This window comes from Pituophis catenifer, unplaced genomic scaffold (assembly GCF_029215685.1).
Source record: "Pituophis catenifer annectens isolate HBS135680 unplaced genomic scaffold, rPitCat1.0.hap2 SCAF_8, whole genome shotgun sequence".
NCBI classification, from domain to species: Eukaryota; Metazoa; Chordata; class Lepidosauria; order Squamata; family Colubridae; genus Pituophis; species Pituophis catenifer.
Genome location: NW_027256888.1, coordinates 21,090,096 through 21,107,843, shown reverse-complemented (window position 1 = coordinate 21,107,843; position 17,748 = coordinate 21,090,096). Strand labels below are relative to the sequence as shown.

Genomic DNA, 17,748 nt, shown 5'->3' with positions numbered 1-17,748 from the left:
ACATCAAGGAGAGAGCACGTCACCCTAAATAGGTTGGCTGGGCGCAAATCAGTGGATGCAATAAGTGCAGAAAAATCGAACATTTTGTTGCCCATATCTCCACTAAATAAGTCCTAATATAGGCTCTTAAGAGTGTTCGGTCAGATTCGAAGTTACTGGTCCTCCAGCATCGCTCTAGATGTCTCTTCTGGCGCTTCATCTCCCGGAGCTCCTTGGTAAATCAGGGAGCTTTCCTGACTCACACCCAACAATCTCTGGGGCAGGGATCCTGCGAGGACAAAGACTCTTACAGACAATAACTGCCACTCCTCCACCCCTTCCCTGGAGTCATGGCTGATGCAATACCTGAAACCCATCTGGGCACATTTCTGAGAGGGGAACACCCCCCTCCTGGCCCAGCCAGTTATGCATGTCAGGTCAGCCCCCTCCTCCAGGATTAAATCCCGAACAAGGGGGGCCTTGTTGACAACAGACCTGGCATTAAACAGCAGCAGCCTGAAGCCAGGGCCCTGACATCCCAAGTCACCAGGTATGCGAGGCAAGCCCGGTGAACCAGAACCAGAGGGGCCGGAACAAGTAATCGCTTTGAGACAGCTAGTCCTAGTTCCCCGAGAGCGGCCTACCCCTCGGCTCCTGCCATATCTACCTCTCCCAGTCATAACCGCAATACTCCAGCTCTCTAATACCCCAGAGATCCCCTCCCCCATCTCAGCGCCCCCCCTCCTCTCCGGCAGGCAAGGCATCCCACTCACACCGAGCCGGAGGTCATATCTGAGCCCCCATCTGCTTCTCTTTGCACACTCAGCAGGGGGGGCTCCATTTCTTGCCCCCGGCTCCCTCATTCTCCCCAAATTCAGCCACTCCAAACCCACTCCTTCTATCCAATCCATCCCAATACACTCACACATACACACACACACACACACACACACACACACACACACACTCCCCAAGATAAAATTAATAACTCAAGCAGAAGGTGTCAAGTAAGTTATAACAAATCTAAAAATACTAAAAATATATCGAGCAGAAAGGTGTCAGGTAAATTAAACAACTCTAAAACTGCTCTGGAGACTCCACAGATGGCTTGTAAGGAGCCATGTATTGAGGTAACCCAGGTATTTGTCTTTCAAATGCTCCTCCTGGTTGAAGTCCTGCTTTCCTCTCCACCAGTACAGTCTAAGGAGCCCTGACTTGGCTCTATTTAAGAACATTGCACAGGGAGTAAATCCTGTCCGAAGAAGAAGGTCTCTAGCCCAGGATGTCTCTTTTACCAGCGACATGGAAAGTGAAAATTAAAGTCAATTTGGCTGAAAATTTTCCCAGGAAGGACTCAACCACTGCAAAGAATGCTGATTCACTTAGTGGGTTTCTCTGCGTCTGCTTTCAGCTTGAAAGTAATGTTTAAAATCCTGAAGTTGCTGAAATCATGGGTGTGCCATCACTGGATGTTTTTAAGAAGAGTCTAGACAGTCAATTATCTGAAATAGTATAGGTTCTCCTGCTTGAGCAGGAGGCTGGACAAGAAGACCTCCAAGGTCCCTTCCAGCTCATTCATTCTATTTTCAAAAAGTAATTTATTTTGAAGAAAATGCATTTAACTATAATTATTTGATTAATCTGATAGCAGAAAGATGGCTAATTAACTAAAATTGATTTAGTTGATAGTTAATCAATTAAAACAATTAAGGCTGTCAGTAAGTGTATAGATAATTATATCATTAGTATTCAGTAGGAAAAAGCCTGTTGGCAGCTTATTGAGGTAGACAAATCAAGGAAGAAGAAATGCTTTTTATTGTTATAGGGTAGAATAACAAAATCTTGCAAGTCAATAAGGTCTATCTCTGCCCCTTCTCATATGAAACAAATCAAGTTAGAAATAAATTTTCTAGGAATGAGTAATCTTTTCTGATATTCCTTCTCCCTTAATAGTTCAATTACCTCTTCCTCGTTTCATGGGCCCAAGCCTATTTTCTTTCACACTGCCAGATTTGATAGCAAAGAGGGATTTTGGTTCCTTCTAAATTACTGTTCCCACTTTTTTACCCATAATAATTTGTCATCCAAAGGCTTTGGTATCAAATGTGGTGGGAAGCAGAAGGCACCCATCTCATGTCATATCATCAGTCATTTAAATCAGGAATATGCATGTATATGTAATATGTATAATCCTATATAAAATGCTGGGTTATCTAGCAGATCAAATAGAAGAGGCTCATTCGCTTTCCTTTTCTGTGCATGTTGCTCTACAAACCCAGAAGAAAGCAGTAAATGCTGAGAAAATGCTACATTTTTTAATAACTTTGATATTTGTTATGATAGCGACCATATTTAATACAATCAAAGTTCAATAGTTTATAAATTCAAAACAGGTATGAGAGAATCTGCAAAATCCAAAGCATTAATTACTTTAGGACACTGATATTTTATGAAACTAATGTGTTATATATATATATATTATATTGAATTGGTTAATAAATACATATTACTTCCTGCACTGGAAGCAAGACACAGTGCTTCCCAATGGCAGTAGCAAGGAAATAATGGCCAAATTTTGCATCAAGTGGTTACATCCCATGTTATTTTTGTAAGACACATAATATGGACAAATATATCCCAAAGTGGTTCATCATAATCTCTGAGATGCTTTCTTACCTTACCTGCCTAATTTACCAGGTACACCTAAAGGTGTTGATAGAAGGACAGAGCAAAACATTTCCAGATATTTGCCAAGATATATTCTATATTAAACAGCCTACATAGGGTTTAGGACATTTAGACATGGACCCTGGCAGCTTGTCCTTTGCCCCCAGCCACCCACCTCAGCCCATTTACAGCCAGCTTTCCTCCTCTGCTGGCCCTTTCCCGGCCATTCTCCATGACCATTCTCCATGGGCCCCTGGCTTTCTTCCCCTTGCCTTCATCCCTGACCATTCACCCAAACACTGTTTGACCTGGGGCTTTGACTGCATAGGACAAATAGCCCCCAGCCAATCAGATGGCAGGCAGAAGCAATGATGCTGCGGGGCAGCATGCGATGCAAATTTTTTTAAATACTGTGGCTGTTCCACAAGTTTTGGAGCCTGCAACCCCGCCCAAAGCAGGGATGAAATCCTACCGGTTCGGGACAATTGGCATTGGTTCACCGAATCAGTAGCAATAATCCCTGGTGGCCCCGCCCATGCCCACCTGGTCGCCTTTTCTGCCTCACTCGCCCCTTCCAGCTCGCTCGGTGCTTCCGGCCGCTCGGTGCTTCCGGCTTCTTGGCCCAACCACCCACTCCTGCCCTATATAAGTTCCCTTTGCCACGCAGCCCAGTTACTTGCCTCGCCAGTCGCCTCGCCTGCTCAGCTCACCAAAGGTAAGCAATGCATGCCGCCCTCTTGCCTTTTGCCTTAGGTCGGGGCCAGGCCTGGGGACATGCAATTCCCCAAGGCCCCAGAGCAGAGGTGAAATGCTCCCGGTTCAGACCGGATCGCCTGATCCATCAGAGGCTTTTCAAAGCATTTTTTTCTGCAACCCCTTTGGCCAAAGAGGTTGTAGGGGAAAAAATGCCTTCAAAAGCCTCTGGCCATCCCAGGTGACTTGCCTGATCGTCAGAGGTGTCTAAAAGCATTTTTTTTTCCCTGCAACCTCTTAAGGTTGTAGAAAAAATGCTTTTAAAAGAAAAAAAAAAGTTGGCCATGCCCACCCAGTCACATTACCCGCCTCCACCAAGCCATGCCCACAGAACTGGTAGTAACAAATTTTAGATTTCACCCTTGCCCCAGAGCCACCACCCGCTTGCCACCTGCCTTGACCAGGCAGGGAATACATCATTCCCTGGCTCCGGCCTTGTCCCGGAGCTCTCACCCGCTCACCGCCCGCTGCCTGCTCTCCTTTTGTCACACGATGTGTCCTTACCTTCCTCCCACAGCTGGCTGCCAGGGAAGGCAAGCTAGGGCTGAGCCATTGCCGCTGGGCTTCCCGCCAGTCCGCATTTCGCCCCCCCCCCTTGTCGCAAGATGCCTGCAGCCGCAGCCTCTTTTTTGGGGGGCGCCTGGAGGCACCAGGCTTCTTGTAGCGAAAGTTACTGGAGCCACTCCCCTTCTTAAACATGCCACCGCCATTGCCGCCCTGTTCCATTTGCCTGCCATGCATGTGCACACCATTTATTTATTCATTTGTCATTCATCAGCGGCAGCAAGCAACGGTTTGTGCATGCGCAGCTGGCACATGGAAGAGGGCGCGATGGTGGCAGCGCATTTAAGAAGGGGAGCGGCTCCAGTAACTTTCGCTACAAGAAGCCTGCAGCCGCTGCATCTTTCAGCACAAGAAGCGCCTCCAGACGTGCTTAAAAAAAGAGGCTGCAGCTGCAGGCATTTGGGGACAGGGGAAAATAGGCAGAATAGAAATTAAAAAGTATTTCCTACTGGGTTCTGTGGGCATGGCTTGGTGGGAGTGTCATGTGTGAGTGGGCATGGCTGTGAGTGATGTTGAGTTGGCCACACTCAGTCACAGGAAACCCCCCCACCCCCCCACAGGAAGCCACGCCCACAGAGCCAACCTTGCCTTTTCCCTGCATGATCCCCCAGCCCCCCCCCCCCATAATGTGCTGGCCTTGCTTCTCCTCCCCTCTTTCATTGGAGCTGACTGAGTTGTGAGCCAAGCTGTCTTTGTGAAGCCCCCTTGTGGCATCACTCCCTCCCTTCTTGCTTCTTGGTGCCCATGACACACTCTCACTTGTCTGCCCCCCCCCAGTGGTCCTGGCCCCAAAACGTATGGAACAATCACAGTATTTGTTTGAAGAAATCTTGCATCACATGCTGCCCCACCACACCGTTGCTTCTGCCTGCCTCCTATTGGTTGGGAGCTATTTGTCCCATGTCGCCAAAGGCCCAGGTCAAACGGAGTTTGGACAAATGGACAGGGATGAAGAATGAGGGGCAGAGGGGCAGGGGCCCATTGGCCATGGAGAATGGCTGGGGGAGGGCCAGCAGAGGAGGAAAACTGGCTGTAAATGTGAAGGAGGCACAGCCAAGGGTCTGTGCCTAAACATCCCATTCAGGGGTGGGTTCTAATTTTTTTTACTACCGGTTCTGTGGGCGTGGCGTGGCTTATTTTGTGGGCGTGGCTTGTGGGAGAGTAATGTGACTGGGTGGGCATGGCCAACTTTTTTTTTAAAAAAGCATTTTTTCTACAACCTTAAGAGGTTACAGAAAAAAATGCTTTTAGAAGCTTCTGACGATCGGGCAAGTCAGCTGGGATCGCCAGAGGCTTTTAAAGCAGTGGTTCTCAATCTTGGCAATTTTAAGATAAGTGGACTTCAAGTCCCAGAATTCTTCAGTCAGCCTGCTGGCTGGAGAATTATGGTAACTGAAGTCCACAGATCTTAAAAGTTGTTAAGGTTGAGAAGCACTGTTTTAAAGGGATTTTTTTCCTACAACCTCTTTGGCTGAAGAGGTTGCAGAAAAAAATGCTTTTAGAAGCTTCTGACGATCAGGCAACTCAGCTGGGATTACCAGAGGCTTTTAAAGGAATTTTTTTTCCTACAACCTCTTTTGCTGAAGAGGTTGCAGAAAAAAATGCTTTTAGAAGCCTCTGAGATCCCAGCTGAGCCGTGCGATCATCAGAGGCTTTTAAAAAAACTTTTAAAAGCATTTTTTCAGCAAAAGAGGTTGTAGAAAAAATGCTTTTAAAAGTTTTTTTTAAAAAACCTCTGATGAGGTGGGAGGGGTAAGCGAGCAGCGACCGGGCTGGGGACCGGTTCGGGGGCGTGGCCAGTCAATGTTATTACCGGTTCTCCGAACTACTAAAATTTTTTACTACCGGTTCTTGTGAACCGGTGCGAACCGGGAGTAACCCACCACTGATCCCATCCCAGCCTACATAACACCAGGAGAGTTTTGATCACACATTCTGGCTGCCATATTGATTTTTTTTTTTACCACCCCTGCAGACATCCCTTGAATTGGACTACCTGGGAAGATATATCCAAACAATGGCAAGAGAGGAGAAATGACAAATAGAAGCCATGCTCTTTGTCAGGAAATCTCTTCCAGACCTGTCTTTTGGTTGCTACTGTGAGAACAGAATACTAGATGACATAAACATTTGATATGCACTAGTGACATTTTCATATGCCCCTAAATAAAATCTCTTTGTGTCTTACTGAGTTTCAGAAATCCTCTAGAACAGGGGTCTCCAATCTTGGCAACTTTAAGACTTGTGGGCATCATCCCAGAATTCCTCAGCCAGCCATGCTGACTGGGGAATTCTGGGAGTTGCAATCCACAAGTCTTACAGTTGCCAAGCTTGGAGGCCCATGCTTTAGAAAAAGATTGTTAAGGATATTGGTGTTGTGTTACCAACCAGCAGAGTGTAGAGCACAGAGAAACGTTGCTGAGAGCAATGAATAAGAGATGTGCAAACTGGTTTTTGCCAGTTTTAACTTTGCCAGTTAAATCAGTCCAGTAGTTACAGATATCTTCTTACCAAACAAACAGTAGTTGGTTAGAATAACAAACTCACTCTGGTTCACAAACCACGATGGTAGCAGATCCATCAAACCATGATTAGCAGATAGCAACTCCTCTCAATGGTAGCATATCATACTCTGGTAGCATATCGTATCAGCAACATACACAATGGCAGCATATCATAGCAGCAACTGAACACGTTACAATACCTTGCTTAAATACTCTCACAACCAGTCATTACCTAATTACAGCATGACTCAGCATTACAATAAATCAGCAGGAAAAACCTTAAAGTCACATAATACATTTACAGATTAAAGTTACAGGACACATATATTGCCTGGACAACTTGTTAGGCTCAAACCATATCCTAACAAAGATATAGGCTTGGTACTGAAGTCAGTGCTGTAACTGGATAGTGTTAATAGAGCATTGTCTCTACAGATTTAATCACATCTCAGAAAAAAACTTTATTGGGGGCTCAATATTGCCGTTTTTGCTTTAATGGTTTTTAATCAGGTGTTTTCATAGGAAAATCTACCAATATGATTGATAGTTGAAAAAAAATGGCACATAACCAAGCAATCAAGTTTTTATTCTTGTTCATTACCCAGAGTTCCTTTTGGTAGATGGATGGCCATATACATATGTTTAACAAACATAACTGAATCTTGAATACCTACCAGAATAGTTCTCATGCACAACATTTACCTAGCTTTGAATAACTCTGAATCGCTTTCTCACGTTTTATCTCTTCTGGATTCAGTAGTCTTTTCTGTAAATGCCATGTTTCACCCCTTAATTGTCTTGTTGTCTCCTCTATGTTCCCAAGATCTCTTACACATTTCAATACGTGTCTAAGAACACCTTTTTCTGGTAGTCTAATAATATTCCAATTAATTAGCTGTGATTCCAAATCTCCAACCTGTTATTACAGCCAAATTCAGGCATGTGGAAGTAAAAAACCAGGATGTTAAACTAATTAAATTAAATTCCACTTTATAAAATTAGATACAATGAGGGCTTCTCCTGAAAATCAGTTTAAAACATACCAAGATTGATTAGGTAATAAGTAACCAACTTACCTGACAACTTTGTCATCCAAAAGGTAGAGGATTAACAGAAGCAACCAAGAAGCAAAAGAATAACAAAACACTAGGACCAGATGATCTACCAGCAGAACTTTATAAGTATTTACAAGATACTTTAGATCCATCAATGTTGGAAGTCTATAATGAAGTATTGTTATAAGTGAAGGTACCATATTCGTGGATGGAAGCAAATACTACCCTTATACCTGTTGGAAGAAACATCCTTCTAGGTTCTGCTCCAAGTGGGGAAACAGACACTGGAAACATGGAGACTGCTTGGAAAGATGGTTTAATGGTGGACAAGATCACATGGCTTGAGTTCCTGAACAGAAAAAGGGGCAGATACAGAAAATCTTTGGGTTTTTATGCTCTCTCTGGCTCTGCATTTCTTGGGGCCCCGAAAGAGTATCCTGATTGGTTGTCAGACTCCCAGCAGGTGGGGGTTTTAGCTAGCCTTGCTGGCTGATGGTCACATGTTCTTCCCAGGTCACATGTGGTGAGTTTCTGCTGCTATTGTGTAGAGGGCTAATCCTATCTTTGTTGGATCTTTGGCAATTCCTACTATGGTTCTGCCTGAAGGAGGTAGATCTTTGTTATGTAGAAGAGACTGGCCCAGGCCTTAATGGCCCATTGACAAAGGGTGAGGGCAGGAAGATGGGAGCTGCTTCAAAACATGCTTATCCCAGGGAAATATAATATTCTGCCTTTTTCATATTTCCTAAAATATTTCACTCTTCCAGGAAAGGGGTGGGTGCTAACTTCCTACATACCGAAAAACTACAGGCCAATATCTTTATTGAATGCTGATTATAAAGTATACGCTTCAATATTAGTAGAGAGACTAAAAAGGTTTTTGAATGAATTTATACATTCAGACCAGAATGGATTTCTGCCTAAGAGACAGATTAAAAACAATATGAGAATGATCTTAAATACACTAGAGTATTATGAAGTACATCCTGGAAAACAAATCGCATTAGATGCACAGAAAGCATTTCACAATGTAAATTGGCAATTTATGTTATTACAACTAAAATCTATGGACTTTGGTGAGAGATTTATGAACATGATTAATATATCACCAACAAAAGCCAAAGGTGATGGTAAATGGGGATATGACAGAGAACCTTAATATTAAAAAAGGCACAAGACAAGGATGTCCACTATCCCCTTTACTATTATATTGACATTGGAAGTGTTAAATTGAAATATTAGCCAAGACATAGAAATAAAAGGTATGGAAATAAAAAAAGAAAAATACAAGCTACAGGCATTTGCAGATGATTTGGTTTTCGCTCTGGAAGACCCACAAGAAACTGGATCCAAATTAATTTAAAAAATAGAAAAATATGGTGAAGGAGCAGGACTGAAAATAAATAAGGAAAAAACTAAAATTTTAGTCAAAAACCTTACAGATACACAGAAAAAAGAGTTAATGAAGAGGACAGATATTCAGATAGTTAAGAAAGTTAAATACTTAGGAATTCAACTAATGGCAAGATGTGCAACCATTAAAGAAGATAATTACTATAAGCCAGTGATGGCTAACCTTTTCCAAACCAACTGCCCAAAGTGCACATGTGCGTGTGCGAATGCACATGTGCATGCCTGAACTCCCAAAATGCAATGCATGTGTGGCCCCCATACATGCGCACCCACCCCCTGCACATGCCCCACTCCCACACAAGCACAGCAGAGACCCGACAACCAGATGGCTAGTTAGAGGCGCGCGCGCAGGCACAGCAGAGCTAAACTGGGGCGATGGCTCACATGTCCACAGAGAGGGCACTGCGTGCCACCTGTGGCACGTGTGCCATACATTCGCCATCACGGCTATAAGCTGATCCAACAAATTAAAATAGATGTGGAGAAGTGGAAAAACCTGGAACTGTTACTGTCAGGAAGAATAGCTACTATAAAAATGAATATCTTGCCGAGATTATTATATTTATTTCAAACAATCCCCATAAAGCTAGAAAAAATACTTTGAAGAATTACATTTTAAAAATATATTTATATTATATTTTATAAATTTTATATATATATAAAAATAAAATAAGATAAGATATATTTGGCAGGGAAAAAAGCAAGAATAAGTTTGAAAATGCTGCAAGATTCTAAAAATATGGGTGAAAGAATAGATTAGTGAGGCATAAAAGATTATTAATTTTGGAGGGACATGATCTTGAATTGGGTTGGCATGCCTTCTTATGGTATAGGAAAAATAAAATACATAGTTACTTCCAAAGACATTATATTAGAAATGCATTATTATGAATATGGGTAAAAATTAAAGAACAACACTATTTGAAAATACCAGTCTGGCTCTTAACAATGGAGGCACTGATACATCCAAATGTTATTAATATGGAAAAAATTACAAGATACAAAGACATTTTGAATGAAAAGGGGGAACTCAAAACTAAATGAGAACTGAGTAGTCAAGGGATTGACATAGCATAGTGGCCACAAGTGCAGATACAATCTTGATATAAGAAAGATGCTAAAATGTTTGGTTTTTATAAAGAATTAACAGAATTAGATAAAATATTAACAGGGATGGATGAAAAATTAATAAAGAAAATATATAGCTATCTAAACCAGGAAGTAACAATACCCGGGTGGGTGGGTGGGTGGGTGGAGCCTCGCACCGCCATCACTACCGGTTCTCTGAACCACCTGCCAAAATCGCTACTGGATCACCCTATCCGGTCTGAACTGGGAGCATTTCACCCCTGGTCTGGAGACAAAAACATATGAAGAACAGTTGCAGGATTTGGGTGTGGCTGGAAGGACCAGCCTTCCCTCCTTTCCAAGAAAGTCTTGAAATGTGGTATTTCAAAAGGAACCTTTTATTAAGAAGAAGTGATAGCAGAACGGGCAAAGCAGACTCTAAATTCCCTCCCAAACTACACAGTTGGAAATAGGGATTTAGAATCCCTCCCTCCCATCCGAATGTAGATTTAGTCAATCCACAGGTGTGAAGATGTTTATTGTAACGGCTGTCTTGAGAAACAGATAAGGAGCCGTTCCCAGGATCTTGTTCTGCTTTCAGCAAACTGAAACAATTCACATGGCCCTCCCTCCTTATTACATACTGTAAAAATGAGAATACTGCAGGGCACTTAGATGCCAGGAAAAAGGTTATAAAAATACAGCTTATTGCCATGCTCCCCCCTCCTTCCATTTGAATGGCAGTATCACGTTAGGGATCTGACAGTGGCTAGTCTAGAGAAAAGGAGTTGAGGTGACATCAGTGGTGGTATTCAGCCAGTTCTGTCTGGATTGTGTGAACTGGTAGTTGCAGGAGACTCCGCACACCCGCCCGGATGTAATGCGCGACTATTGCGCATGTACAGAAGGCTGTGCGCATGCACAGAGGTGGTGCATGTGAGTGAAGCAAGCATTTGCAAACTGGTAGGGAAGGTAAGTGAATCCCACCTCTGGGTGACATGATAGTATTCCACTGTTTGAGGGGCCACCACAAAGAAGAGGGGGTCAGCTTATTTTCCAAAGCACCAAAAGGCAAGACAAGAAACAATGGATGAAAAATAATCAAGGATAGAAGTAACCTGGAATTAAGGAGAAACTTTCTAACCAGTGGAACAGCTTGCCTTCAGAAGTTGTAGGTGCTTTATCACTAGACGTTTTTAAGAAAAAAAATGGACAGCCATCTGTCTGAAATGATAGAGAGTCTCCTGCTGGAGCAGGGGATTAGACCAGAAGACCTCCAAGGTCCCTTCCAGCTCTATTTTGATTGATTGATAGAAGAGTTTGTCTCCTAGATCCATGGAAGCTCCATCACCCAAGCTAAAGTTGAGCAGCAATTTGTGTAGAATGCTGGAGAATGAAGGCAAGGCAGGGCAGGGCAAGGCAAGGCTTGCCATTGCCTCCTTCCTAAGGCTGAAAGAAAGTGATTGGCCCAAAGTCACCCAGCTGTCTTTGTGCTATTTTTTTTTACTTCTCACCCCTATGGGTGTTGTTTCTTCCTCAATCTTGGGTCCTGTACTGACACAGCAGCTGCAGAATTCTAACTTTGATGTAAAATCCCAGTGGAAAGTAAATCAGAGTATTCAACGTCCAGATTTCGGAAAAAATATATCTGACCCAGCACAAAAATTAGCCACTTTTGTAAGGTTTCTTCAATTATAATGAATTAAATTATATATTTGTTATAGTCATATATTGTTATAGTTAAATTTTAAAATATGTTAATTTATAAGAATAAATAAATATTCTATATATTAATATCTAGACCATATATCCAATTAAGAGTATCCTTGTTAGTTGGAGAAAGTCTGTTTTTCCTCCTATTTAAGGTCTCAAATGGCAACTAGTCACTATGTGATCCAGTGTCTGATGAGGAGCACCACGGTCACATTCAAGGGAAGATACCCTGCCCCATTTAAGCAGATTCTTGGCAAATGCCATGCAAGGGATGGATCCTATTCAGAGTTTCCCAACACTGGCAAATGGCATTGAAACCCACTAATTTTTGTGTCGAGTCAGACACAAGTCAGATTTCCAGAATCTGAATGTACAAAAATCCAGTTTAATTTCCACTGGAATTTTACTTTGAAGTTAGCATTATGCAGCTGCTGTGTCAGTAGATGACCCAAGATTGAGGAATAGCATAAGGACAGTTGGGTGACTTTGAGCCAATCATTTTCTCTCAGTCTTAGGAAGGAGCTTATGGCAAATCATTTCTGAAAAACTTTACCAAGAAAACTTCAGGGACTTGTCCAAGCAGTCTAAGAGAATCAGACATAATTGAACAGAAGAATAAGAATATAACAGTAACAGAGTTGGAAGGGACCTTGGAGGTCATCTTCCAACCCCCTGCTCTTACAGGAGATCTATACTATTTCTGATAAATGGCTATCCAATCTCTTCTTTAAAAGCCTCCAGTGATGGGCACCCACAATTTCCGAAGGTAATTTGTTCCACTGGTTAATTGTTCTCACTCTTCGGAATTTTCTCCTTAGTTCTAGGTTGCTTCTTCCCTTGGTTAGTTTCCATCTACTGTTTCTTGTCCTGCCTACAGATGCTTTGGTAAATAAGTTGGCCCCTTCTTCCTTATGGTAATCCTTCAAGTATTGAAAAATGGCTAAGAGTCACCCCTGATAATTTTTTCCTTCCTTCCTTCCTTCCTTCCTTCCTTCCTTCCTTCCTTCCTTCCTTCCTGCCTGCCTCCCTCCCTCCCTCCCTCCCTCCCTTCCTTCCTTCCTTCCTTCCTTCCTTCCTTCCTTCCTTCTCCAGAGCAGTCTGGGCAAATGGCTAGTCAAGTTTGGGTAATGGAGCTCCCATAGCTCTAGGAGATAAGCTCTTCTACTGCCTAATCGATCTTCATATGTTTTAAACTGATTTTCAGGGGAAGCCCTCGTTGTATCTAATTTTATAAAGTAGAATTTAATTTAATTAATTTTACATCCTGGTTGATTACTTCCACATGCCTGCATTTGGCTATATTAACAGGCTGGAGATTTGGAATCACAACTCATTAACTGGAATATTATTGGACTACCACAAAAAGATGTCCTTACACAGGTAATGAAATGTGTAACCAATCTTGCGAACATAGAGGAAACAACAAGACAATTAAGGGAGGAAAAATGGCATTTACAGAAAAGATTACTGAGTCCAGAGGAGAAAAAAATGCGAGAAATAGATTCAGTGTTATTCAAAGCTAGGTATAAGTTGTGCATGAGAACTATTCTGGTAAGTGTTCAAGATTTTGTTGTTTGTTAAACATATGTATATGGCCACCCATCTACCAAAAGGAACTCTGAACAATAAACATGAATAAAATCTTGATTGATTGACTGACTGACTGACTGACTGACTGACTGATTGATTGATTGATTGATTGATTATGTGCCATTCTCAACTTCTAGCAAGCATATAGTAGATTTTCCTCATGAGAATACAATACAATAATGTGAAACCATTAAACTATAAAAGGCAATATTGAGCTCCCAATGAAATTCAAATCATAGAGTGCACACACACCTCATTAATGTCTACTTCTAGTGGTGCAGGCAGAAACAATCAGTCTAAAAATAACCTGGCCCCATCCATGTAGAGCTGTAAAAGTGACAACTAATACCTTGAATTGTATTCAGGAGATTACTAGTAATCAGTTCAGCTCACACACCAATACTGTTACATAGGTATATTCAGTACTGCCATGCCATTACATTCTGAACCAGCTGCAGCTTCTGATTGCTTTTCAAGGGCAGCCTCTTCTAGACCCCTTTGCAGTAATCGAATTGGGAAGTGACTAAGATTTGAATTACTATGTGCATGCTTCCCAACCTAGTTAAGGGCCCAACTGTGAAACAAAATGTATTTGGGCAAAGGCTTTCCTGGCCATAGTTGGCATCTGCTCTCTTAACAGAAGTCCAGGAAGATCCCAGTTTGCACACCAACTTCAACAGAAGGAATATAACCTCAACCTGAGTTAAAGATGGCAAATCATTGCATAGAACCCACAGCCATGTTACTTTACTAAATAAATACTTTTATACCAGTAGAAATCCAATTGCTTCTTGTTTCCTGAGTTTGCCAGTCTTACCAATAAGACTAGTGGCCTATCAAGACAAATGCTTTTAAGCTGCCTAGTTTAGAAAGAATCATGCAATCATAGGGCAGGAAGGGACCTTGGAGGTCTTCTAGTCCCTGCTCAAGGCAGGAGACCTTATATCATCCCAGATAAATTGTTGTCCAATATTTTTTTTGAAAACCTCCAGTGATGGAGCACCCACAACTCTGGGAAGCAAGCTGTTCCATTGATTAATTGTTCTCACTGTTCTTCACATTGTTCTTCAAGTTGATAGAATTATGTTAGTAACCCTAAATGACACACTGTCTGGTAAAATAAGTCTACTGTGCTAAATGGAACTTACTTCCAGAAAATGAACCAAGGTTTCCTGTCTCACTAAAATGTGGCATTCTGTTGTAATTTGTTGATCTGGTTTAAATCATTAAATTTTATAATATTCAGCAGCTCTGTGTTGCATTTAATAGAAAACTGGAGAAAAATCTCTAAAATCTTTTAACTTTGAATCTTTGCTTTTTAAAATAAGAATTTAATAAGTACCATAAAAAGGGTCATTAATTTAATATGCAATATTAAAAGAACAAAAGTGGCTTGTTCAAATGTATGATGTAGGCTGGGTTTATTGATACACAGCTGTGAAATATTTACAGTGCTATAATTTAGATTATGTCTCCTAATGTTATGTCCTCTTTGCAATTTTTTTAAGAAATAAATTTAAACTGTAAAACATTTAGTTGACAAACTAACATATTTGTTTATATGTCTCCAACTGCAGATGGATACACAACTGATGATATTGAATTCTATTGGAATGGAGGGGAATCTGCTGTTAGCGGAGTTAATAAAATCGAGCTCCCTCAGTTCTCAATTATTGATTACAAAATGATCTCAAAAAGAGTAGTGTTTGCAACAGGTAAGCACCAAGCAGCTGCAAACATATTGCAAACATTACCAGTAAACAAATACATTTGTGACATGACTTTATTTCATTTGTTTTAAATAGGGGCTTATCCCCGTCTGTCCCTGAGTTTTCGATTGAAAAGAAATATCGGCTATTTCATTCTGCAAACCTACATGCCTTCTACTCTAATTACAATTCTGTCTTGGGTATCCTTCTGGATCAACTATGATGCATCTGCTGCAAGAGTTGCACTAGGTAAATTATTTCTTGGATGATGCTACTGTTGGAAAATTGGGGGGGGACTTCCTGTTTAGTTTACAGTCAATTCATGTATTCAGATTAGAGCAAGAAGCACAGACTATGTCACACAGTTCAGCTAGCAAAAAAATATATAGTTTGATACTTATTTATTAAATATCATCAAAGATTTTTAAAAAATCATTTGTCAAAATGGGACAAAATGTAGGCAAAAGCAAGGACAAATGTGAACAATAGGTAAGAGAAAAACAGAATTAATAGCAACAATTTAAGAGAGCCAGTTTGCTGTAGTGGTTCAGGCACCAGTTTACAAACCAGAGACTGAGTTCTAGTCCCATCTTGGGTACAAAGTCAGTTGGGGGTCTTAGGCCAGTCATTCTCTCTGCCTAGGAAGAAGGCAAAGGTAAACTACTTCCAAAATCTTGCCAAGAAAACTGCAGGGTCAAGTCCAGGAAGTCTCCAGAAGCCAACACTGATTTGAAGGCACCAAAAAGAAAAATCACAATCTACATTATCTATGTCTATCAAAAGGCACACAGTTTTTCAGTGTCTCTAAAGCAAAACGGGAGATGATTAGCATGGATAATCCAAAAGAGAGGACCTTTGCTTCTTCCAGTTTTAACCCTTTTATGTATGTAACATCAGCAGCAAAGAGAAGAAAATAAAGCATCAGTCAATATGTCCTTTATTCTGCACAAAGGAAACAACTTGATGGGTGGGGTGATGTATCCAACATTCCTTACCTCATTAGCTCCATGCACTAATTTGTATATTGTAATTGGTCAGATTATGCATTATTTCATACTCTGAGTCCCAATCCTTCTCCATATCTGAGGAAGTAGTCCCAGAATAATGGCTTGGTAAATGTGGCATTTACCACCACATCATCTGTTTGCCAGTATAAAAATTGTACTTGCTTCTTTTCTTGTATGTCCTTCATATAGTATGGTTTAATGTCTGGCTATTTCCTATTGGGTCTAGATTGCTTTGTGTCTGAAGTTCTGATACATCCATTGTTATCCTCATTTAATGTGTTAGCTGCCAAAGTAAAGTTCAGGTGCTGCAATATCAAATGACCACACATGATTCAGAAATTTGACATCAAGAAGATTCCCCCAGCATATGCAGTTGAAGTTAAGAACAGATTTCCATTGCTCAACCTCACAGAAAGATAACCAGATGAGCTATGGGAGGAAATGATCCCATCCTCTCAGTTTTTTAATCGAATTTCGGTTTTAATTGGGTTGTTTTAAATTTGGGCCAAAATTATTTAATTGTTTTTTAAAATGTTTTTAAATTTTATATGCTATGTTTTATCCTGGCTGTACATCGCCCTGAGTTCCGTGGGAGAAGGGCGGTATAGAAATATAATAAAATAAATAAATAAAATAAATAAATAAAAACTATTGTCACTGAAGTAGCTCAAGAACATATTACATACAAGAAACCAAAGAAATTGACCATATGGATATCTGAAGCTACAATAGAGACTGTAGAAGAGAGAAAGAAAGCAAAAGCCATTGGTGACAAGGAAGAAATGTGAAAACTAAATGCAAAGATTCAGAAAGAGGTAAGAAAAGCTAAAGAAAAGTACTGGGAAGATCAATATAAGAAACTGGAGGAAGCAGACATGAAAAGTCATACAAGAGAGTGTTATACTTATGTGAAGAAGGCCAGAAACCCCTTTATGGCAAGAAAGAGCTTCTCCAAGATGGCAGCAATGGAGGAACCATAGTTACATTGCGGATAGAAAAGTAGTTAGTAAACTAAAATAAAACAATAGGAGGAAAGGTGGAGAAGGGAAGATAAGGCATAGAAAAATAAAAAAAAAAGACTGGAGATAGGAAAAGGAGAGGAACATTGAAGAAAATAGAGAGAGAGAAGCCCAGCTGCAACCGAGAGGCCTACCCAAGAGACTGGAGGCCCATTGAAATGAGGTGAGCAGAGAGGCAAACCAACTGCAGACAGCAAAACCAACCCGTGAAGAACAAAGAGTGAGTGAATTGGGCCAACTGCAGAGAGGAGGAAAATCAGCTATGGGGTATAAAGGCCAGCAGACTGAGGGCAGCGCAACAACTGGCAGAGAGCAAAGAGGTGAGCCGGTGAGAGAGCAGAGCAAGGAGGAGGAGAAGAGGTGAGCTTGCTGTGGACCATCCAGGCACTCCTGTTTGCTGGTGGAAGCAGCGTCCCAGCACGATGGACCAACAAACGGGAGCCATGTGGCTGCAGAGCAAAAAGCAGTGGCAGTGCAGCAGGGAGGAGAGCCAGCAGCAGCAATGGGGCAGCACAGTGAACTAGAGCATGAGAGCAGCGCAGAGAGCAATGGAGAAAGTGACAGTAGAGCTGAGTGGTGGGATGAGCAGACCAAACCAGACAGCAGAGCTGAGCTAACCGGAAAACTGCACGGCAGGCCGAGAGAGCTGATGATAGCAGGGCCAAGGTCAAAAAGAGCCGAGCACCAAAAGACAGAACAGAGCTGGC

At 41.6% G+C, this 17,748-nt stretch overlaps 1 protein-coding gene across 2 annotated transcripts in view; it reads left to right on the top strand.

Moving 5' to 3' along the window:
* Positions 1-17,748, top strand: part of LOC139320032 (gamma-aminobutyric acid receptor subunit beta-1) — a 201,877-nt gene that overhangs the window by 162,285 nt on the left and 21,844 nt on the right. For both annotated transcript variants that reach the window (XM_070948136.1, XM_070948135.1), the window contains exons 6-7: positions 14,884-15,021; positions 15,112-15,264. In XM_070948136.1, coding sequence (XP_070804237.1) covers positions 14,884-15,021; positions 15,112-15,264 — 291 coding nt within the window. The remainder of the gene's footprint in view (positions 1-14,883; positions 15,022-15,111; positions 15,265-17,748) is intronic.